Source organism: Heloderma suspectum, chromosome 2 (assembly GCF_057233095.1).
Source record: "Heloderma suspectum isolate Gila_16-S chromosome 2, 16-S_ref, whole genome shotgun sequence".
NCBI lineage: Eukaryota > Metazoa > Chordata > Lepidosauria > Squamata > Helodermatidae > Heloderma > Heloderma suspectum.
Window position 1 is genome coordinate 225,865,231 of NC_139459.1, and position 25,459 is coordinate 225,890,689.

General features: G+C 40.2%; 1 protein-coding gene across 12 annotated transcripts in view; it reads left to right on the forward strand.

Moving 5' to 3' along the window:
• The window catches only part of MAP2K4 (mitogen-activated protein kinase kinase 4), an 83,004-nt gene that overhangs the window by 20,581 nt on the left and 36,964 nt on the right, over positions 1-25,459 (forward strand). For 8 of the 12 annotated variants that reach the window (XR_014788317.1, XR_014788319.1, XR_014788318.1 and 5 more), the window contains 3 exons: positions 5,026-5,125; positions 11,392-11,487; positions 21,594-21,768. Coding sequence is in view for 8 of the 12 variants with exons in the window: in XM_084838306.1 (XP_084694432.1) it covers positions 5,026-5,125; positions 11,392-11,487; positions 21,594-21,768 (371 nt within the window). In the remaining 4 variants the exon portion in view is untranslated. Of the gene's footprint in view, positions 1-5,025; positions 11,488-21,593; positions 21,769-25,459 lie in introns of all 12 variants that reach the window. The other 4 variants (XM_084838309.1, XM_084838312.1, XM_084838313.1 and 1 more) reach the window with 2 other exon arrangements.

Below are 25,459 nucleotides of genomic sequence, written 5' to 3' on the forward strand. Positions count from 1 at the left end.
TTGATCTGGCACCTGCCTGGTTCACATATGCCTGGTTCACACAAACTGATGGCAGATTCCTGGCAGTTCTTTTAGTTTTTCGGCCCCCACAGCAACTCTTCAGGTAAGAAAGGTAAATAGCTACAGAATCCACTGTCCTAAGCTGATTCTAGCAAACTGAAGAGAAGCAGTGACCTGATCAGCCATCTCCACTGAGGTGAAGTTGTTAGAGTATGTTCCAGTGAAAATTTGTGGACGGTACTAATTGGAATAACAATAGAGAGGCAGCGTCTTAAAATCTGAAGCAGTAGTAGAAGAAGAGCTGGCAGCTAGAACTTGACACCCAGGGTTAAGAACTGGTGGCTGCTGGTTTGTGTGTGTGTTGTTTTGCAAATCTAAATACTGAACATTCAGTACTACTTATAAACCAAATATGTCAGAGATTTAAGGCAACGTCTTTCAAGGGGGAAGAGTGGGGGTTGGCATTGTGTTTGATATATAGATAGGGTTCTTCATTGTGCCTTTCGGTTGAAGATCCTTAGGTTACACTGCTGACATGTGTCTAAACTCCTATGTTTGTTTGTTTTTACAGCTTTGAGAGTTAAACTTTTCTAAAATTACACATGGCTTCTATTGATCTGCCCAAAATACTGATACAGTGTTTTATGCTCAATGAAAACTGAACCGGTGGATGAACCGGTTAGACATTATGTTATGCAGCTCAGCATCCTTTTTGGCATTTTGTCAGAGAACAATTATACTGGCTTGGATTCAGACTTGCTTTTCTGCAAATGGAAGGGCTCCTTCCGTTTACAGAGGGGTCTTTGATCCAGTGGAGACTCCTGCTGGTAGAAGTGTGTGTGCATGGGAGGTGACTTTCAGTGATTCTCTCTGCAACTCCCCCCTTCCCCTGCCATCTCCCATACTATTCTGGAGGGTCTCCCAGCCCTTTGGAGCACATTTTCAGGGACTGCATGGGGCTGAAAGTGGAACTGGCAAAAAACACTCCCTTTCAGCCAGTGAATAGAACTCTGCTCAGGGGATCTCTGAATTCAAGCCTTATGGGTCTGTACTGCTGTTGTCTCTCTCATCACTAGCTCTACTCCAGTAGTTCTGTTTCACAGGATTTCACCCGGGGGGATGGGGGAGGATGCAAAATGCTCCTGGGAAGCATATGAGGAATTGCCTGCTGGGATTGCCCAAGGAATGCTGGATTAGGGCACAAAAGTAATATTAGGCTTGTAGTAAAAGTAGGGTTCAGAGCTTTTTTCTTTTTTTTTAAGTAGAGTTTTCTGCTTCAGGCTTTCATACCTGGACCATTTTAAAAAAACTTTTTAGAACATTTAGATAGACTTTTCAGAGGTAATATATTTCAGGTCCAACAAGTATGTATTAGTGGCGCTTCTGGTTCTGAAGGCATTATAATAGATCCTTTATCCTTCTTTCATTGTGAAATCACTTATGGTGGAGTTACATAACAGTTCGATGCCCGTAAAAACTAGCAGACATTGTTTTTGAGCTCTGCTCAACCAGTTTTATTTTCATATGCCCATAGATGTGGGCTTATAAATTACGAGCTTGTAGAGCTCTCCTGATTTGGCCCTCTCTGCTGTTATCTGGGCCACTGAGCAGTTGCTGACACCATCCTCCCTTTCTCCATGAGTTGGTGGGGAAGATGAACTTCTACAGTTGCTTTCAATCCTGAGTTTTACCTTTCTATATTCTTCAAATCTTGGTATGAAAAAGTTTGTGTTGACTGTGTTGATGCACGCTGTGATGATTAATTAGGATCACTAATTGGTTATTTGGCTGTTTTTCTTGCTAAGTTTGATTTCAGATGCAGGGCCTAGAAGTGTAAAGTGTAAAACATTGCAATTCTATACATCAGCCTTCTGCAACCTGGTGCCCTCTAGTTGTTTTGGACTTCAGCTCCCATCAGCCCGTTCTAGGATGGCTAGTGGTCAGGAAGTATGGGAGTTGTAGTTCAAAACATCTAGAGGGCAACAGATTGGGGAAATGCCATGCATGTCTACTCAGAAATAAATTCCATTAAGGTCTGTAGGGTTTACTTCCAGGTAAGTAGGTATAAGTTTTCAGCCTTAGGGTACAATCCTATGCCTGTTTAGTCAGATACAAATCCTACAGCTCTCACCATTCCCCAGCCACTCATGTTGGCTGAGGAATGCTGGGAGTTGTAGGACTTTTTCTGCCTAAACAGGCATAGGATTGCATCCTAAATCTAGCAAGTAGATCTCTGAAGTGACTCGTTGATTAATGGAAGCATATCAATAATCTCTTCCTTGGTTTACTTCTTGAACTGAAAGCAACTGTATGATGTCAGATAGCATTAACTTTACAGCATAATTTAAAATAATATATATTGTGATATAACATTTGGAGCTAAATGCCATCAGTGTGCTGATGACATGCAGCTCTATCTTCTTGTGACATCTGAATCAGGAGAAGCTGTGCAAGTCTGGAATCAGTGCCTAGACTCAATAATGGGCTGGTTGAGGGCCAATAAAGCGAAGCTGGATCCTAGCAGGATGGAAGCCCTTCGGGTGAGTGGTCCCTGGGTCTGGGAGATAGGCTCACTGCCTGTTCTGGATGGGGTTGCACTCCCCCTGAAAGATCAGGTCCGTACTCTGGGCATCGCTGTCGCTAGAGGCCCAAGTGGCCGTGGCGGCTCCAAGTGCCTTTTATCAGCTTCAGCTGGTTCTCCAGCTACAGCCTCTCCTGGACAGGGATTGCTTGGCCATGGTGGTACAGGCATTAGTAACCTGAAGACTTGATTACTGCAATACGCTCAATCTGGGGCTGCCCTTAAGGCTGGTCCGGGAGCTGGAGCTTGTGCAGAATGCAGCAGCTTGGTTGTTGTCAGGAGCTACCCCTTTACAGCATGTAACTCCTTTGCTGAGGGAACTGCACTGGTTGCCTATTCGCTACCGGGCCAGGTTTAAGGTATTAGTACTAGTGTACAAAGCCCTAAACAGCTTGGGACCAGGATCCTGAGAGAGTGCCTTCTCCTTTACCAACCTGCCTTGTCACTAAGGTCATCAGAGGGCATGTCCCTGGTGGTTCCGCATGGCCCCATAGCCCCGCTGGAGTCCACCAGGAAAAGAGCCTTCGGTGTGGTGGTCCCCTTCCCTTGGAACTCCCTGCCTTTGGAGGTCAGGCTGGCGCCAACATTGTGTTGCTTTCTGTGCCTCCTGAAGACATTGTTATTTCGCGAGGCCTTCCTTTAGCGACCAGCTGCGGTTTATTAAGTTCGGAATTTGTTTCTTTTAAAATGTTTTCATTGTTTTAATATGGTGTTTTATTCTTTTATCTTTGTTGTTCACCATGCCAAAATCTTTTGACGTAGAGCAGTATATAAGTATTGTAAATAAAAAATAAACCATAATGACGATTCTCTTTAAATGGGGCGGGGTGAGCAAAGGCCTCCTTATTAGGCATAAATATAGAAAGCAGTAGGTCCAGAAGGGAGGCTTAGTCTTCAGTCCTAAGCACACTTACTTGGAAATAAATTCCATCAACTTACTTCAAAGTTAAAGTGTGTTTAGTATTAATGTGCCAAATATCATCATCCCTATTAAATCACAGAAATGTTAATTAGCTGTTTTTAAAAACCTAGGTTAATTTATCCCTACTCTAAACAGTACATTAATTTTGTTAGAAGTAAAGTTCTAACACAAAATTTGAGTCTAATATTGAGTTAGCTGGACAACTTTCATCCTTTTCCCCACTGTGTTGAAATAGACCAAATTTAATGTAAATTTTTAAAATATACATTTGTATTTATTTTTCATATTAAAAGATGTAGTTTTTTCTTTTTGCACAAAACATTTATTTTGTATTGAAGTTTACTAAGTGGCATCAACGCTATAGTGCCTTGTGATACCTCCTGTACTTCTCAGGCTGGGGCCCCCTGCTTCCCTGACATGAAGATTGTTGTGGTGGGAGAGAGGAGGCATGAAAAACTACTTAGGCAGCCAGTAAACATGTGGGGCATTAGCACACTTCATCACAGAATGTGGTAGTAAAATGTTTGACACTCACATTTTGTTGTGAGCATCCTTAGTGTGACTGTGGCTTTAACTGTCATATGCTATGGACTGGAGCAGCAATATCTTTCTTTATGCTTAGAAAACTCATACATGTTGTTAGGTGCAATTCATGTGTCTTAGTATGCTATGCAATTTGTACATTGGGGCAGAGTGACCATTTGGTTCTGGAATTCCACATTTCCCATTTTAAATTGGCCACTGGCTACTTCAGAATTGGACATGTATATTTGGTCTCTCAGAAGTTATGTTCATGTACAAATATGTCATCACTCTTTTGCATGCACACATCTAGAGCCATGTAGGTGTGTGCATGTCAACATAATCCTATAAGTATATGGATGTATACATCGTTTTTTCTACACAGTTGTACAGTCACAGGCAGCACATCTTCCTTCAGTAGACAGTAACAGAATGGACTCCTCTTGACATAAACTTTGGACAGATTTCATGACCTGGCTACATCATGTACTGGTAATTACAGCCAAGGCTGTAATCCTGCCCATTTTAATTGACCCCTGTACGCACTCTGTATCCCGCATCCAATAGCTTCAGAGTAATGATGTGGGGTTTCTTTAACTTCGATGTAATCATATTATTTTTTTAAAAAAGTAATAGGTGGGGGTTAACTTTTTGAAGGGGTTAATGTTTTGCTGTTAACCCCCGACATTCATGGAAGTGATCTTGTAGTATAATTATTAACCAGAGTTAAGAACAATTCCCATGCAAAATAGCTGTTTGTCAGATGCAGGCTTGCTCAGTGATTCAATTTCCTGTTAAGCGCAGGAGCCCTACTCAGTGGCTGTTCTACTGATATTGTGGCTGATGTCATAATATAAAATATTCAGTGCTGCTGTGAAATGTTCTTACATGTTGTGAGGAAGAGTTTATCATCTGATTCTGGTTTATTCCTGATGCTCTCAATTCAGTAATCTGTGTTGTCCTGCCGACAAGATTTTGTTTGTGTTTGTTTATCTCTCAGGTAAGCGCAAAGCACTGAAGTTGAATTTTGCAAATCCACCTTTCAAATCCACAGCGCGATTTACTCTGAACCCTGGAGTTCCTTTTCAGAATCCACACATGTGAGTATAGAGCCAGAAGTTCCACCAGATGGAACCATTCTGAAGTATGAATATAAAACACTTTCCTTTGTCTCATATATGTTGCAGGCAGTTAAAAAACCCACCAAAAAACCTGTAGTCCAGATTGAGATGTAGGATGTTCTGTTTACATAACTTTATTTTTGGAAGTTAGAAGAAGAATAAGCTGTTTTATCCACAGTGTTAAATTAAGACTTCTGCTTTGAACTGTGCATGAAAAGCTGGTAAGTCATGCCCGTTATGGTTAATCTCATTCATTGATGAACTGGATCAGTGCTTGCTATTTTCAAGTTGGCTAGGTTCTTGTTCCCACATATACTTGTAAAGGATATATTTGAGGCATTTTAGTCCTAAAGTTGAAGTGAATCTTTTGAAAAATCAAAGTAACAAAATATGTGATGTAGGGAATTACTAGAACTTACTACATTTCCCAGAAAGAGTATTATGGACAGCCTTATATACGAATCCAGGATTACATAGATTATAGAGCACTTGGACATTTAGAATGCCTCTCAAAATATAAGCTTTGTGTCCTCAGATCCACCAATCTGGATTGATGGGTGACCTCTCAGGCTGTAAGTGTAGTAGAATCAGCAGCTCTTCATGTTACCTTGTAAAGGTATCAAAAGTCCATCCAGTGAAGATCTTTAGAGTATTGTACCTGTTGTTTCCCCAGGAGCTTGTACTTCCTTTGGACAATGTTCCCTTGTGTTGTACAGTGTAGGATGCTTGTGCTTTACTGTATCTGTTGCTGCTTTGTTCATGTAGCTCAGAGCTATCTATTTCCCATGAATATATCAGTTTTGTTCCTTCCTTTAGAAGTACTTCCTTGTTTTGATTCAATATCAACTCAAGTAATTATTGAAAGATGTATCCCTAATATTTATATTCCTGATATTTATAGAGTCAGTTCTGAAAGTCAGAAAATCCAGGCATTTCAAATAAACATTCTTATAGAGATTTCAAGTTTCTTACCCAAAAAAAGAATGAGGGTTGGTCTGCTGAGTTCTGGCATCCGGTAGTACCGCCCATCATACAATGTTCTACGATTTTTCAAGATACAAGACTTACTCCCCGTGTTAGAGTACATGAACTGTCTGGACTCGGTCTTTTCATATTACCCACATACTTCCTTTCTTTCTACAGTGGTTTTTCACAGCTTTCTTCCTTCGGCTTTTCCTCTCTGATGGATTTCTCCTTCATAAAAGTAATTCTTAGTAAGTTAACACATCACCCACTTCTAGTGGCTTTCTTTACTAGTGTTATTTTTCATCCAGTGACTTTCTGTGTTGGAATTTCTCTAGATGATAGCAGCTCTTGTTTGGCAATTTCCTACATCAAATCATAAATTCCCTAATTTCAGGCACATCAAGTTGCTGGCAGTGTTGCTTTGTGCTGAAGACTATTTTGATAAAGTACTTTAGCAAGTTGGGAGAGAAAAAGGTTTTTCTGTGGTAGTTACCTTTCAAAGAATATTGTGCATTTGGGATTATTCTAGGTTATCCACTGTCTAGTGTAGAGATAAGTGTATCCTATATTTGATGCTGAAAATTCTATGTCAAGAGTACAGTATCCCTTTCAAGAATAAATCCATTCTGTGGTCTGGGAGAGCAATCCTGCTTGTATTATACATGTTCTGTTGGGTAATTATTCTGAAATGGGGAAAGCCTGTTTTCTCCCCTCCTTTTTTGACTCACTTCCTTTGGGGAATTTAGGCTATAATCCTATATCCACTTACCTGGGAGTAAGCCCGACTGAACTCTGTAGGCTTACTTCTTCATAGACATGCATAGAATTGCACTGAAGTCTTCAAAGGTAATACCTTTGCCACTTTATCATGTGCCTCAGATTTGTTTTTCCTTCATATTTGTTTATAGTGGGTGGTATGTTCACAAATAAGGACCATAACACCTAGGAGAGGGTTCTCACATCCTTTTAAAAAGTTTTGCTAGGATGGGTTAACATTGTTTTCATTTCTTTCAATGGCACTTTTTCTTGAGTTGGAAATTTAGGTTATTTTGCTACCTGGAATGGAAGTTCATATGTGCTGTGATTGAGGCAACTTGTTATTAGAATCCAATTCTTGTGGATTCTCTTTGTATAAGGTAGTTGCTGTTATTGGTTCTAAATGCAAGTGCATCCTAAACGCAACTATGTTGATAGATTTTGTGATTTGGTTTGCTATTCCATTCATCTTAGCTGAGTAAAGCTGAAAGTTTAAAGGAGAGAGTTTCTCTTGGGGATCCTTAGACGCACTGTTTTGGAGCTTTACCCTACTGTTTTTCTCCTAAACTTGAAGTTGTAGGACAATTGTTGGACCATTTGCTTGAACTCTGTTCTTGAAGATAATGTAAAGGGAAGTAGTTAGTGATATGTGTGTTCCCCACAAAAATGAACTGCCTATTAGGTATATTTTGTTTGGTTGACAGGTTGTGATCAGGGCATGGTCAGGCTGCAGTGATGGATTTTTCAGGTAAGAAATCAAGGCTTTTATGACACACAGGATGAGGAAAGGAATGTATCTTCTTTAAAGCAGAAAATAAAAGATCTGCTCTTTCTGAATTTGGCTGTTCCAAAAAAAGCAGCCGCAGAGGAGAATCCCAAAATGTACAATTTCAGTCAAAATTGGTTTCGAAAGGTGATAAATATACTTTGGGATATATAGATATGTGCTTGTTGGACACTCTGTCTTGAAGGAAGTACTGGTTTTATCGTTCTGCATGTTTTCTGTGGAATTTGCGGTCTGTCACTTTGTTCAAGATAAGGATGCCTAATCTGCACAGCAGTTTTATGTAAATTAGGCATAAAGTTTTGTCTAAAACTTTGGTACCAGTTTGCCCAACTCCAAGATAGAGTATATTTGTATTGTAGTATGTCCACTTGCTTTTTCTCCTGCCAGGTTGGCTAGTTGTAGGAGAGTTCTCTCTTTCTTTGGTTTGTAAAAGTTATTTCATGTGCTGCTGACTTTGGGGTTAAAATGCTATAACTTACAACTAGCATATTTTTATTGGTTCTAGAATTCCAACTGGACAAATTTATGTTTACTAGTTACTCTGATTTGACATTTTTATAGTATGATGAAGTTCTTACCAAAGCATGCTCAGAAGTGAGCTTGAGTTAGATTTCCTGATTAGTAACTATATAGAAACTCAAGTATATAATTCTTTCTGCTGTGCAGTATGGAGTGCGAGAGTCCTGGTTCATAGTCTGTAAGTAACACAAGATATCCTTAGCATTGCTAGTTTCACCATGAAGTCTTAACACATATACAACTTCCACTCTGTCAGGGCTCACATAAGTTCTGCGTTAGATCAGTATTGTTACTTTGTGTGCTTCCATCTCTTCCTTTGCTCCTTTGGACTGGCTTCAGTTCTTCAGGTAGGGATGGAATTAGGGTCAGACTTTCTGTAGGTTTCTGAAAGCTTGTAGTGGTGTAGATTAATATAGAATCTTCCATGTATCTGAATCTGTTGCATAGTTTGAAATAAAGTATACAGAAATATAGAGTACATACAATAACATCTGGAGACCCTGACAGCTGCACTGGTATAACAGTGATGTGTGTTTGTGACATAAAACTTCCCCAGTGCATCTGTGTAAGCCTGTTATAGGTATTGGAGGCTGCTACAGTGAATCATGTTGGGCCTAGAAATATTACTTAATGGGCTTATTTCCTATTCCTTAGTGCTCTGCTGCCGATTTGCAAAGGATTGGGTATAAGGGTCTTAGCTCCAGTACAAGGGCACAACTGGGAGCTGGAACCCATTCCCAGCACAGCACAGTAGTAGGCATGTTTTTTTCCTTCTATACGACAGATGTCTTGCATAATGGCGGCTAGAGAGCCAGGAGAATACGTACATAGTTTTCTTGAAAATAAAGGGCCAGGTAGGGGTTTTCTCAAGCTGGCTCTGCCCTATTCACTGGGGTGGCGCTGCAGCTAAAATGGGTTTGTGGGCGCAGGCATTCATTAGATCTCCAGGATTGGCTGCATTTCTTCAGAACAAGTGCCACTTTAAAGAATGCAAACATGTACTTTTAAGCTAACCAGCATCTTGTTGCATTTATGTTTGATCAGAAAGAATTACATTAATTCTTGAGTACTGCCAGTTCACAGTTCCTATTAAGACTTTTACATTTCCCTTTTCTTGCTAAGCGCTATATAATTGAGAGGTTGTGGCTATAAAGCTTGGAACTTGGGTTTGCAAGTGGTCCCAATCAACAGTGTTTCTCCTTGTATAAAGATTATCAGTTTCTCTTCAGATACAGAACTGTTGAGAACATCCCAATTAAATAGATGAGTTACATATAGATGTTACTTTAGTCTAGTGGGCCAAGCTAATATAAATTTCAAAGCACTCAGAGGAGTAAGCTTCAGAACGTGTTGGAAATGAACTAAATTCTTGCTTATGAAGACTGCAGGATGATAAGTGGAATTTTCAAGTGGTTGGCATTGTCTTAGATCTCCATGGTTTTTGCATGTTGAGAATCAAAGCAAAGGAGACTTTGCAGTCATTAAGCCATGTCCAGTAGAATATGGCAATAATATTGGGAAGCACCTATTCTTGATTCTGTGCAAGTAGCTGAGGAAGTACTCTTATTTAGAGTCTCTGTGCATTCCCACTCGTGGGTTCTGGGCCTATGTAGATTCTAGAACTCTAACCGGAGGACTGTTCTCTTGAGAGGAGGTTTGAAACTAATTTTGCTTATGCATCAAGGATGCGGTCGAATGCCTTCCCACAGCTCTTTTCTTGACTAAGGATCAGAATTGAGAAATGAAGTAAAATCTTCCATCCCACTTTGTTCAGGTAATATGTATGTTACTAATCCATAACTGTGGAGAGATAACTAACTGCAGTAAAATTCTTGATAAGAATTGTGGAATTACTATGTTGAGGTGATGGCTATCTCCATGGCAGCCATTGCAGTTTGTTATATTCCACAGTGGATGAGAATGGGGATGGCCAGAAAAACTACAATATTTGAGGATTGGTGAGGTCATCTCCACTGTCTTATACAAGCATTCTTAGAATTTCAGTCATTAGAAGGATGCCTTCAAATACATGTTGCTTTAGGAACTGTGCTACAACTCTCGTAGTTGCCTAGGTCATTATGTGTCTATCTTACTGTAGTGGTCTTAGGTTTATCCTTGAGCAAGATGTCTGCAGGACTGGTTTTCTATCCATCTTTTTAAATGTGCTAGAAAGCGTTACTGCATCCTTTTTGTTCATATCCTGTTAGACATCTCAGCATGACTGAGAGATCAGAACTGACTTCCCCTCTTCTTACTTCTGAGCCTCTGACTGGATTTTCTTTTTGGGGCGGGGGAAGCAAACTCTCAAGGAACATGGCAGACAAGCAGAATAGTAGGTATCTCTCTGTTCTTGGTTAGCAGAGGACTCAGGTGATTTGATATGTCCCTTTTCCTTTGCATCTTGTCTTGACATTTGGTTTATTTCTGTGTAAACATATTTAATCATTTTTTCCTGTTTGTCGTACCCCCTGCATTAAAGGGGTATTTTTGTCAGAGTTAGAGTAGGAGATTTCTTACCTGGAAATATTTGTGAAAGATTCGGATCCAGAAACTCTTAATTGTTCCTCAAGTAATTGCAGAGTTGACAGTGAGAGCTAGCCCCTAGATCTTCCAGTTGTTCAGGGAAGAATTCAATTCACTCCACCCTAGAAAATTGGGTAATAGCTATCACTCCTGATTGGTGGATCCAAGACACAAGCACTAGTTTTCAGGTAAGAAATTTTCCTTTATCAAAGCAATATGATGAAGCAATATGGTGGTAAATAAGGTAACCAATTGTGCCATGAAGGTCAGTTGAATCCATTAATTCAATTCAGCTAGCAATTTAATTGCAGGTAATTCATGTGTTAAATGAAAGTATTGCATCTAAAATTCAGGCTTACATACTCCTTCTAAATGGGTTTGCTTGGGAAGAAGTCCCATTGATTTCAGTGGGATTTAGGCCCAAGTAAGTTTGCTTCAGCTTGTAGCCTTCCACTGCTTTTATGCAATGCATTAACAAGGCTTTTAAATGGACTTCCACACTGTATTTTGTTTTTATTTTCCAACAAGGAGTACAATACACTAGCCCTCAGCAAGGAACTAAAATATGGTCATTTTGTATATTATACAAAAAGCAGTCTGTCTTCTTGATGACTATGTGTGTATGTGTTATTGTGTTATGTGATAACAGCACTGTGTTTTCCTATTATTTTTACAACTCTTTTCCTGGCTGAAGTGATACTCAAGCAACAATGGGTAGTAATCACATTGCCCCATTCACTTTCAAAAGGAGAGAAGCGGAGATGATCGTGAAACTTTCCAGCAGGCTACAGTAAGCGTAACTGTCTGTTAGCCCCATTTTCAAATATATTTGTAATAGTCAGAAAAAAAGCCATCAACACAGTTTCTAGTACCTTGCAGAAATTTGTCATATTATGAGTTAATCTTTGTAAAATTAATTATTAAGTATTTTCTCTCTCTCTCTCTCTATATATATATATATATATTCATTACTTTTATATAATGAAACTTATTGCTGTGATTATATCTGCAATTTCCAATGTTCTGTCCCTATTGACTGTCATTGGCTCTAGAAAGACAATATATTTCTGGAATATTAATATTGTCTTTCTCAGGATGGCTTGGTGTTAGCTTAGAAAAATCTCCCTTTTTAAAATAAACAGTTTAGCTCAAGAATGGTTTTTCTTAGTAGATGAACTGGTCTGCAATCTGCATTAACCTTTTTTTGTTCCTCAGAACACCTTCACTTTGGAAGCCCTGTCCACTTTCACAGTTACGCTATAATCATAGTGTGCGACATAATGTCATGCAACTCAGAAGATAGGGCTTGCATGAAAAGTGGGATATGTATGGGTAACTGTTGCAGAGGACATAGGAGTATTAAAAAAGAATGCTGTGCCTGGACTGAAAATCCCTCCAAGTCTCAAGGTTATAAAAAGGGGTTTGGCCAGCCATATTTGGAACTTGGATAGTAAAATACCTAATCATTGCCTAAGTCATTTAAAAAAGAATACACAGGTCTGGGTCTGCACTGAGCTTGGTAGGTGTATCTCATGCAGTAAATTTATTTGAGCCATACAACAATTGCAAAGAAAGAGGGGGGTGGATTTCTGTGCATGGGTGAAAACCAGCCAAAAACCAGCATTCAGAAAACATGTCTAGAAATGGTTGCCAAATTGAGTCAAATTTCTCTGAATCAGCCCTCCTGTGGTATGCCATTTTTTCTTTCTAAAACATTTTCAATCTAGTGTTCTGTTGTTGGTGAAAGCCATGACTTCCAAAACTGCACACAATTTGTTTTGTGTTTGTTAATGACACTCTAGCAACCAAAAACATAACAGCTTTTAGAAATGGTCAAATTACTAGGCGGTAACCCAAAATAAGTTGATTAAGTGCACAATCCTATGCACATTTAGACAGAAAAAACTCCAGCAACTCCCAGCATTCCCCAGCCAGCCATGCTGACTGAGGTATGCTGGGAATTGTAGGACTTTTTTCTGTCTAAATATGCATAGAATTATGCCCTAAATGTTAACACTAACTTCAAGGATAAGACCAAATAAATTCTATAAATATTATCCATCTGAAAAGGCTTCAGTGATAGGGCATTTCCAAATATTTTGGATCAAGTACATGTCATTCTGTAGCTGTGGTGCTCGAGCTGCTATAAAATGCTTCTGTAATGCTCAAATTAAAACAACGATGGAACATAGGGGGTGTTTCACCAGTGATTTACTCCAAGCCGGCTGCGTGTTGAGGTCATTAGGGATACATGACGTCATAGCCATCCAGCAGCCACCCCGGAGCTTATCAGGGAAAAAACGGATTTCCTGAGACTGCTTGAAGTGTGATTCTTTTTCTTAAGTTGGGTTCTCCCTGGTATAGTTTCTGTGTGCCCCAATCCCCACATTTAGCTCAGGTATGCTAGCCCTGCCCAAGGGTGTGTCTTTCATGTCTTTCACTGTGACCTCAGTCAAAGGGTGTTTCCTCCCATTGTGCTGAATGAGCTTGCCCTCTCAATGACCACAGAAATAACAGAGAAGCCCCTCAATTGACACGGCACATGTTAAAGCCCATTTCTGTAAGTGCAATTAAGTGCAATCTCGAGGCTCTGATTCATTGCCTTAGGAAGTAGCTACGTCACAGCTCTCTCATACAGATCCTGTGTGTTAAAATGAGGGATCTTTCCATCTTTCTCCCTCAACAAACCCATTAGTGTCTCCTCAGAAGTAACTCCTATTGTGCTGAATGAAGCTTGCCTTTGAATGCCCACATCAGAACTTACAGAGATTCCCCCTCAATTGGAATGGTACATGTTAAAGCCCAGTTCCTTAAAGTGTGATTAAGCACGATCTTGAGGCTCTGATTCATTGCCTTAGGAAGTATGTTCTTCACAACTTGGTTATAGATATCCTGCGGGTTACAATGGGAGCTGGTTTCTGTCTTTGTGTTTACTGCTTTCTTTCCCACAACAAATCCATTAGTGTCTTTCTTTCCTACAACAAATCCATTAGAAGTAACTCCCATTGTTGTCAGTGAGGTCCTGCGGGTTAAAATGGGGGCTGGTTTCCATCCTTGTGTTCTCCCCCCCTTTCCCAGCCCAAGCATATGTGTGTCTACTCGGAAGTAACTCCCATTGTGCTCATTGAGGCTTGCTTCTGAAATGCAGTTGTATCTGGACTTTCAGGGGAAAGGAGAAAGGGGGGAAGAGGGGGAGGCCTCTCTTATTGGTTGTGCAGCCCCTGCCAGTCAGATGCCGTTCACTCCAACCCCCACCCACACCAGGAAGTATGTTCTGTGAAGCGATTTTTACTGCTCCAAAGAACGTGCTCGTGGAACCCTGCATGGATTGCAGCAAAGCCGATTCCTTTTAAAAAATCCGATACTCTTCCATTAGCTTCTCCTTCCGTTGTCATGGAAACATGGTCATAGTTTCTGCTGAATAAACCTGAGCCATAGGTTATAGATGCCAAGGTAACAGATTTAAGAATTGCCCTCTATTGCAGCTGTGTTCCTGCAGCCATTTAACTCTCAAGTAATCCATACCACGTTTGAGACCTTCTAAAACACACTTAGGTAATATTACTGCTGGCCTTGAGAGAGATGGTAAAATTCTGAAAAGATCACATTTTTTAATGGATTCTGACACATCCAAATTACTGAGTCAGGCAATGCTGTACATATCTGGATAACCCAAATGATGTGAACCTGAAGCTTCTCAACCTAAGAATGTAAATAATTATGCTAGTTCCATGTTTACCCACCCAACAGAATAGAGAGAATTCTCTAATATCCAGTGGCTCACACTTGCTAACCAGAAAGCAGTTAAACCCATAACTTGGGTAAATTAAACCCACCCTTAGCTGGAGGAAGTTGTATCTTAGATATCCTGTTCTAGACGTGACTTTATTCCCTATAACATGTTCTAATAATAGCATCTGTTTTCTTAAATATTTTTGCAGAGGGTGAGTTTGTTAGAATATACATAAGCCTGAGGATAACATTCATTTTAAGGTTATTTACCTTGTCTCACAAACTCATTAGGATTCTGTGGCATCCCACAGAATCTATGCCATTGAGATTCTGAGACACATAAACTCCCTTCACTTGATGATCATGTGAAAGGGGCTCCACATGATGACTCACATGATGACTGGGGAGCAACAGCACACTGCTGGACCCGCCCCACCAGCATCAGGCACTGTTCCCCGGGAGGAGCAGCTGTGCATGTACAGGCTTTTTCCTTGCAGACATCTGTGCCAGCATGTGGACTTCCAAGGGGTGGGGTCAGCGGATCCTCGGTTATCATATGGAGCTTCTTTCACATGATTAACACATGGAGGGGCTATATTTTCATTCATTTCTTAATGTTTTCCTTGAAAAGTAGCAGGGGTGTGTAGTGCTGAATCAGATAGTTTGAAGCAGACAATTTTGCCCCTGAGCTTTTCCACTGCAGGGTATCTACAGCATTATGAATGTCATTCACTAGCATATTTGCCTTATCTCTTGTGCTAGTATTGCAATCTGGATAAATGAGAGTGAGAACGCAAACCTGGATGTGAATAAGGATTATGGGACACATGGTTTTAGTCTTCTTGCCAGGGCAAGTGTATTCTTATTACTTTGCCAGCTGGGAAAGGAATATTGTGTCTCTGAAATGATTTCTGTGGCAACTCCCTTTCTTCTGTCTTTCTATAAAACATAGTATAGCAGTTATATCCATTGCAAGAACTGCTAAGTTTCAAACGCTTCAGTACTCTTTCTTTTGATTCATCCCTGCCCCCTTCGCATGAAGGCCTTTAAGAATGTCCTTTTGTTTTGGATTTGACTGATTGTTCCATTGTTTGTTTTGAAGTGTACTGCTATAACCACAGTGTATATGCAGCTTTTCTATAAACTTGGAAAGAATTCAAACTTGTTTCTTTTATTGCCTGTGAAATTGGAGAATCTTGTATTTGCAGTTGTTCTCCACATCCAGTTCACTTATCAAATGCTGAAAAATAAGGTAGTGCTGTCGTATCTTCATATTGCTTTTTAGTTTTACAATGCTCTGAAATCAACTGCGTTATTCAGATGCATTGTTCATAAGAGGCCAGTGACGCTTCGGAGTGTGGCTCTGATTCCCCTCTGGCAGTGTTGTAAAGTTTACTGCTACCAAAGATTCTCTAGGTAAGGGGCAGGCAGCAGGAAGATGTGGATCTTGTGATAGATCTTGGGAGTGACTTGCAGTAGATTGGCAAAGATTTCTGACTTTCAGTTCTTTTACAATAGCAGCAATACTCTGGGCCTGTTCACATGATCACACTGCATGCCGGGGAGATTTGCATAATTTCCCTCACCAGCAGAACCTGGCAGGGATGGCTTGTTGCTGTGGTTAACAAGCCACGCCAGAACCTCTTCAACAAGCTGCCCTTGCTAGGTTTGCATAGCATGGCAAGCCACACTAGTGAGGCTAATTATGCATATCCCCCTGGCATGTGACTACCATGAATGGCAGGGTAAATAAACCACCATGGCTTATTTCCCCTTTTGTAATCCTGCGAACAGGCTCTATGACCCTCCTCTTACCCTAAATTATACTGCTGAAGTGAAGAAAGCTTGGGGTAACTAGGAGTGAATTTTTGTGTGGAAGTACTATGAGCTCCATTCAGTTCTGTCAGACAAAACAAATGTCTAAGTCTAAGTGTGTATCTTTTGCACCAGGCTCTGGTTGGTGGATCCTGAGGTTCTGGTAAAGAACAAAGTAGATCCCACAAGCCTGAAGTCTGCCCACCCTTGCATCTTATTCACTAGGACCACTTCTACATAATCCACAATTGGTGACAGTAACAGGAAAACAAGAAGCATTAACAAAAGGTACTTCTGTTGAGTGGCTATAGAGCTGCTGTGGTGGTGTTGGCATGACAGTAGCTCTTTCTCCCAATTCAGTACTGTTAGTCTGTGTGGAATAGTAATGATCAGAACTGGGATCCTGCCCACAACACAAGGTTGTGGCACTGATCACTTGCAGATACATTTGTGAAGAACCTCCTCATTTTCCTTTGTGTCACAAACAGCCTGTTAAGGTGTTTGCATCCTTAGAATTGGAATACTAATGGTTCCAAACCTCCTCTTTAAGTTATGTTTAAATCAGCCTTCCCCAACCTGCTCGCCTCCAAATGGTTTGGACTTCAGCTCCCATCAGCCTAGCCAGCATGGCCAATAGTCAAATTTCAAGATCTTTATAAACTGTTTTTTTAGGACCATGCCCTCTCAAAGCAAGGTACAAAGAAAGGAATGTGCAAGAAATAAGTGGTGTACAGTTCATTTCATAAACTTGTTCCAAAGAGTACAAGCTATTTATGAACCTAGTCTAAGGCAGTGGTGAAGAGAGAAGTCTTCAATTGCCTGTACTGATGGGGCAAGGCATAAATCAATTGGAAGGGAGTTCCCTAAGTGTGATGGTTTGCTCCAGCAAATGGTAAGAGTAAATAATTCAATTCGAAAAACTTATCTCCACAGAGTCAGAAATTTAAAATAATAAAGTTGAGAGTCCAAGCATCTGCTGAAAAACATAGGTCTTCATAAGATGAAGAAATTAACAAGGCAAGGCAAACCTACCTTGGCAGGGAGTTCTGCTGTCTAGGTTCAGTCACAGAGGAGGCACTCTCCCATATGTCCTAGCATCTTGGATATTGGTGGATGCACAAAAAAGCCTTCCTGGTTGGTCTCAGTGGGCAGGCTATGAGACAGGCTTTGAGTGATCCTGGAGCCAAAAAGCAGTAAAAAAATAAACAATAATAATATGAAAGGAGACTGTCCTTTAGTTATCCCGATCCTAAGCTTTTTAATAATTTAAAGGTAATAATCAGCGACCTGAATTGGACTCAGAAGTGGACTGGAAGCTAGTAAACCTGTTGCAGAAGTTGCATATGCTTGAAAACTAGTTCCAGTCAAAAGTTTAGCGGCCACATTTTGAACCAGCTGAAGTTTCTGGACACTTTTCAAAGACAGGCCCATATGGAATACATTGTAGTACTGTGGCTTGTGTCACCATGCCTAGATCTGCCTTCTCTAGGAATGGGCACACCTGGTCCACCAGCCTAAGCTGGGCAAAGGTGATCCTGCCCCCAGCTGCCACCTGGACATCCAGGAGCAAAGCATGGGCCAGGAACACCCACCCCCAGACTGCAAACCTGCATTTTCAAGGGGAGAGCAACCCCATCAAAGACAGGATGACTATTATTTTGTCATTAGTTCTGCTAACTAGCAGTTGCATTAATCATCTAATTTTGTCTGGATTAAGTTTCAGTACATTGACAGCCTCAGGCACTGGGTCAGCATTTTGACAGCCTTCCTGGATGGAAATGGAAAGGAGGGAGGGAGTTGGGTCCCATGAGCATTCTGATGACACCACACTCCAAATCTCTCCCAGTGGTTTCTTAAAGTTGTTAAGACATCATAGTCCACAGTATCGAGCAGCAGTCTGCTAGCGCCATCTTTTGAAACTGTCCTTCTATGAAAGACCAGAGTCACACAAACAGTACCCTCAAGTCCCTACCCAGTCAGGCGGTCTAGAAGAATACCATGGCTTATGGTATTGAAAGCCACTAGGAGGTCTAGTGGAACCAATGGAGATACACCCCCCATGTCAAGCTCCCAGTGTAGATCACCAGTCAGGGGACCCAAGGCTGCCTCAGTCCCATAAGAGGGCCTGAAACCAGATTGAAGTGGAGAAAAAACAAAGAGGACCACACCCTATGTATTATTGCGCTGGAAAAAAATAACCATCGGTTAGGCACAATAATATTGTATTCTCTTTTATTGTTTAAATGTATGCTTTTAAACTACACAGATAAAAAAAACCTTTATCATTAGATTTTGTTATATATTATCACCAGTAAGCCCAATCTAGTTGTTTTGCTGTTATATTACTTAGGGTTGTGGGACACCGGTTTTGTTTAATCCTCAGAATGGTCACAGCAAGTTGAATGATCCCCCCTCTCCCTGGTCAAGATGTCTCAGGATTCTCATCACTTGGAACAGCTCCTCTGAATGAGCCTGTGTGGACAAATAAGTGGTGGAAAAATAAGATTTCTTTGCCATTGCTGCCCTGGAGTAGGCCCCACCATGGGCTCCAGCTCATGTTTGGTCGGACTCATCTCCAGCTCCTAATAGTCGGAGAGGAATAAATTCTGAATGATTTTTGGCTGTCTGCTGCTTTCTTGGGCATTTGAACAGACTGTAAATCCCTTCTCTTGAAAGGGCTTATTGATGCAAGCAGTTCTGCATTGCTGTAATTATCCTAGCAAAAGGATAGTGCATATTGGATTGCTCTGGTGTTAGTTAAATGCCAGAAACCCTAAACAGGGGATTTGTGTTGGTGCAGTGGCACCGTGACATAAACCTTGATGGGAGATAAAACTCTGACTTATTTTTTTAATATATATTGGTTTATAATTATACTTTGAATGCCTCTTTGATCTCTCTCTTCTTTTATTTCCTCCAAATAAAAATTATACACTTCTGGTAGCTTAATAAATGGCTTAGAACTCAAATTCAAATTTTGATATAAAGTTTTACATAAAGGAGGTGGTTCTGCATACACAGCTAATTGCGACAGATCTGTTAAATGGAGCCAAATAATCATTTCACCTGGGTATCTGAACAGATGATTGACAAGAACCACAAAGGTAATCAGTCTTTGACTTTAAGATAAACATATGGGAATTCCAGTCAAACTTGCTGGATCTTGTTTTATTCATTGCAGCTGTGTCAAGCTGAATCCAGATAAACAGCTGAAGGGGGTGACTGTTTTACCACCTCAATCACAAGCTGACAAGGTGATTATGGTGGGAATAAGCCATTTTGAATTTTATGACACGTGACAGTTGTGTAAGTCCTGGAAAACTTTGGTAATCTTGTCTTAACTAGGTGGTGATGAGCTATGTTCTTGCCACATGCCTGTGACATATTAGGGCATTAAACGACTGGCCACCATGCCATACTGTGATGACATCACTGTTTCTGTTATTTCTCTGATTCTTCAGTATCTCAGGAGTAGCAGACTTTGGAGCGATGTCTTTTTTATGACCAAGTTATGTAGTTGCAGAGGGCAGTTAGTAGGGCATCGGTGCACTTGCTGGTAGGGCTGAGAATGTCTGGTTCCCTTGAGGTTTTTATCCTTCACTCAGCAGCTTTTGACACCTCAGATTCCTCTTAAAATGTGGGTGTTTTCATATTACTGATAATCTGCAATTCGCCAGTAGCACCAAAGTAGTGAATTCCCAGTGACAGTGTGATGCTGTTTTTAAGGCAAATTGCTCCATCTTTAGCAGTTGCAAATGGCAAAGCTTAATAGACTTTCTATTCTTTTAGCTTCATCTTGTCTCATTTTTTAATTTCATCTCTATTTCTTTTTTGTTGACTAACATTTGTACAAAGGTCAGTTGTATTGCAAATCTAGGTGCTTATTTAGTTAAGCAGACAAATACGGAAATGCTGAGAGAGATTACTTCTGTTCTAAGTATTGTGTTGTCTCTATATCCTGTAGAGTTTGAAAGGTATGAAATACTGAGAACAGGGGATTCCAGAGAAAGGTAGAGAGGTACTTCAGCATCTTCAGGGTGCTCACAGTTTGGCATTATAGAAATTACTTTGCTTCATCTCACATCCTTCTGTGCTTTCTCTTTCATTGCAAACCATAGCTGAAAGCTATGATGAAACTGTGGTTTCCAGTTCTGGTTTGCAGATAAAACTATGGCTTGTGGAAACCATAGTTTAGTTGTTCAGATGTAACAACAAACTGGTTTGTCATATGTGCGAGTGGACAAAGGAGTGCACGAGCCCAAGGTCTGGCATTGTATTTGAATAGAGCCAGTGTCTAGGCACGAAATGCCTTAGACCAGGCTTTTTTGCCACAATGGTTAAGTTTGACAGGCTCTGTCTTAGTTCTCTGTAGTTCAGAGGAGGAAGGCAAGGTTTTAAAAATGTAAACTCTGAAGCACTTCCAAATTGGGAGCTTTGGAGGGCTTAGAGCTTAACAGTCCAATCCTAAACCTGTTTTGTTGGAAGTAGATCCTCCTGAGTTCTTCTTGGCTTTGCATCCTAGTAAATATGCTTGGCTTCCCAGCCCTATGACAGTGGAAATGATGGGTGGGAAAATGAGCACAAGAAATGCTTTTGATGCATTTGTCTAGAAACAAGCACTCTGCTTCTTGGCTGTAGAAATCTGTTATCTGTCTATGCCAAATGGTAAAAACTAGCCTTTATCGTCCATTCCTGCCACAGAAGAATTCTGCATACTTTTTAATTGTAAAATATGCAGCAGCAGCAGCTTTGTGGCTTTTAAACTCATTTTACTTCAAAGATACAGTTACAAAATACTGGGTTTGCATGTATTTTTGGAGTTACATGAAGGGATGATGCATTGCTGAGTTTTCAGTTTTCCATTAAAATCAGTAAATTCTCTCCAAAAAACCAGCAACCACAGGTGTGAATTTTCTTTATGGTGTTACCAATACTGACAGTAAAAGAGAAAAATCAGTTAGCTACCAGCCTGTAATTACTCGAGAGAGATGAAAATGTCACACATTTTCTAGCATAACAGGTGCTGGCTTTCTGCATTTCATAGGATCCTGCCAGGAATCTGATATAGTTTATACAGGAATTTATAAACCACAGAAATGAAAAGAAAATTGCTGTAATGTAAGACAATGACTAGGTCTTTTGAAGTAGCTAAAAAAAGGCTAGTCACCTTTAGTGAATCTGATCTCAACCTCCCGCTCTTTGCCCCCTATCTAGCTCCTTCCTGGAGTTTATATTTTTGCATTAGCCTTATGTGCACTACTCTATATAAATGCTTTTATTCAGTGCTGCTGAAAAAAAGTTTCAAACTATTTAAAATGTGGAAAAATTCCTTCTCAAATTTTTTGACAGAGAGAGACTGAGAACACACAGCATTGAATCATCAGGAAAATTGAAGATTTCTCCTGAACAGCATTGGGATTTTACTGCAGAGGACTTGAAAGACCTTGGAGAAATTGGACGAGGCGCTTATGGTTCTGTCAACAAAATGGTCCACAAACCAAGTGGGCAAATTATGGCCGTTAAAGTAGGTGATCCCCATAATTATGTTTTTACTTCCAACAGTAGGGGCAAAACATGATGGAGAATTTAAAATTCATCCATCTAGCACTCAACAATTGTTCTTTTCTTTCTCCCACCCCACCCCCTTATATGGTCTATATTGGCTGACAGTATTATGTTATTAATGGCTTATCTGGTGTGATATGTAATCTTCAAAGATAATACATTTTAAAAAGCATGCTTTTTTAAAACAAACATGCACACACATCAAACGACATGAAGAGATTGAAAGGCTTTCGTTCTATGGGATCTGAGAACTTTCACCTCTAAGTCATTGGTTTAAATCCAGCTCATACTGGTAGGAAGTGCCATCCTGCAGTGGACAGTTCAGGGGCATTTGTGGAACGAGATCGTTGCTTTTTGCAGCTTAAGCCATGCTGCAGCAGTTTGCATTCTTAGCAGCCACAAGGTATGTGGTGTGGAGGTGGGATAAACCCTGTTGACCATAATTCCTTGTTTTTTTATGCTGCTTCCCATGTATTCTTTCAGTATGTTGCTGGAGATTATCTGAGTCAGTAAAATATTTCATTCAGTATCTTTCACCAGCTCTGCACATGCTCAAAAGAAGTCAATTCTTTCCCTTAAAACCCATTCATAGCATTTGTCTTTAACATTATCATATCGTATTATCATAATCTGGCTGAGTTGATTAGCAGTCCGCTGTAGATTGGGTAGATGTTACCTGTCACTTCTACTTGCAGGAAAAGAACTCTTGTTTTTATTTTTAATAATAGTTACTTGATGCTATATTACCTTCACTGACAAATAAAAATAATTATTAGTTAATGACCAGGGATTGTTCTTCTTACTTTTCTTGTAAAACTATTGTCAACAACAGTGGGCTATAAAATTAGTCCCATGCTAGATTCACATGTCAGTTCATAAGTTCTCTGGAATATTTTCTGCTTGCTCTAGGATTGTACTCGTAAGTGAACAAACAAACTTGGAGAACAAAAGACATTTTTTTCCACAACACAGTGTGCTGTTAGAGTTCCAATATGATAAGAACAGAAGAGGGTTTCACCAATAAGTTGAGGGAATCTTAAATGTAGTTCACTTAGCTTCTCTCCTCCGGTAAAAATGCCAAGATCTCTGAGCTACATCAATGGGTGATGACCAGACAGGAATCTGTTCTCTCTCATTCCCATCTCTCCCAGAATTGGTAGGGTAGAGCATGCTCATCTTTTTTGTGTATCCATGGCACTAGTGAATCGCCTAAATGTTGAGGGCCAGTCTTTGGTTTTCACATAACAACAAATCAAGGTTTTATTACCTATTAAATAAACAGGTTACTACGAACAGGGAGTTACATCCACTGTTGTCTTCTTCACTCTTCACATGTCAGCTGGGCTCCACTAGAGTTTGCCATAGTAAAAATGGGGAGTCGGAACGTGGAGATGTGCACAGCTAAACACAATGCACAGGTATCAGTGAGCCGCAGCCAGTTTTATGTAGGTTCCTTAGTAGATTGATTCTTGAGTATTAAAGGATTCATGTCTCCATTTCATGCTTTCCCTGTTGGCTGCAGCAAACAAGGAATGTAACTGCCTTGTAAAGTGGCTCTTTGTATGACAGATATGCTTGTCATAGTCACACTTCACGTTTTAAGTATACGTTTCAAGGATCTGATGTGTATAGTTAAGTTTTATTTAGATGTTTTAGGTATTTTTTATTGCCCTTCATATTTCCAGGGTGGTTTACAAGAATGTATAAAACAATTAAAATATAAATACAAATACAAATGAAAATATAATAAATGAAAAGGCCACAAGCAGCATGAACCAATCAGCTTGTACTTTAATGTATGGAACAGCTTTTGTACACTACTGCCATGCTATTGTTTGGGAATATTTTCTTTTGCCTATTTTTGAAATGGACATATGCCAGCTATGCCAGGAATGGTTAAATAGGGTTTATAGAGAAATTAAAAATGACATGAGCACATACATAACTGGAAATGTGTTTTTAGATTGGGGCAAACCTAATTTAGGAAGCCAATCAGGAAGTGCTCCAGCCCTTCTCACTATCAACCTTTGCCTTCATGTAAAAAGTTTGATATCACTCTCATGAGGTTAGGGGAAGCTTAAGGGGAGCACCATTTGTTGACAGTCTTATTTTTCCCCTCTGTTATGATTGATGGACCCTGTCAAGGTGAATAACGCATATGCCCTGCCGGCAACAGTGCACCTGGCATTTGCCCTGGAAGAAGCTGGTGTACTTCAGAGAGCTCTGCTAGAGAGGACCAGTGTAAGGGAATTCTGAGATGAACAGGCAGTTCCAATGACACTCCCTGTGGGTATTTGCTGCATTGTAATGCCCTGGTGGTAGTAGATTTGCCACGTTCTAAAAGATGGAAGGGGTTTAGGCATTTCAAATTGCTTGGGTTATGCACTTGCTCAGTTGTAGCATGCTTGAGCTTAGAGGTTCCTCTGTGTGTGTATCTGTTGCCCATCATATTATCACATTTACTCCAAGGGCAGATATGTGAACATGGTTAAAATATCTATTTAGACCTCCTATGTAGTTGTGAATTGCCCAGGATTTCTGGATTCAACTTAGTAAGTCCTATGAAGTTCCTTCTCTTCATTTGTTCTTCTATCTGCATGAATGACCTCTTTCTCTCCTTCTTTTTCACCTAACATCCAAGAAGATATCCTGCTTTCTTTCCAATGTTCTTCTACCTTGCTTTGTACTCACCTTGTTCTATTTCTGTGGAGAGGGTGGGTGCAGTGAGATTTCAGAGCAATAATTTTAGTCTTATTTAAAATACCTATATGCTCTACACTTGTTTTTTTTTTTTAAGTATTTATATCCTATCCTTCTGTCTGTCATGTCCTGTTCTCCCCCACTCACCACAAGGCAGCTGTTGGTAAAATAATGGTAGGGGAGAGGCAAAAAACCCCAAAAAAACTTTCAGCTGAAGGCCAGTTAAAAAAAAAAAAAGATTTCTGCATTTCCAAATCCTACAGAAAACAGGTGCGTAACCTAGATACCAGCAACACTGAAGGAAGGACACCCATTCAATATGGAAAATATGGTTCCCCAAGATCAAGAGTGGGATTTGGGAGAAGTAGATGGGAGCCAAGTCAGAAAACTGCTGGGATAAACTATGATTTTGCAAGGAACATGACCTCAAGGAGAACACCGTGGAGGTGTTCTGCAGATGGGGTCATGCATTTGCCTGGGAGTACACAGATCAAATAATGTATGGCACACAGGGACTAGGACATCTTCAGAGTCTAAAATGGTTAAATGCAGAAAGGAATAGTGAAGGTTAGAGGACCTTGGTGCTTGTACAGTTCAGGTATTGTCAGAGAATTAAGAAACACTGGGAGAAAGAGAATTTAATGGAAGAAGTTATATTTTCAGATGCATTTTAGAGTTACCACTTCATCTTCTGTGTAGCAGACAATTCCTTATTTAGATTATTCCCTCACTTCTCATAGCTTCCTAGACAAACAGATGGACTAATTTGTCACTTCTGCCCTTGAATGTACAATGACTTTATGGCTCTGGAATAGTTTTACCCAGAAGACTTGCATTCTGTTTCCAGAACAGAAAACGAAGCAAACTCTTCCTATGCCTGCTATTGTAACTTTCCCAGGTGGCTTGGAGGGGCAGTTCTTTTGTGCGGTGAGGTTAGGTGCTATATGTTG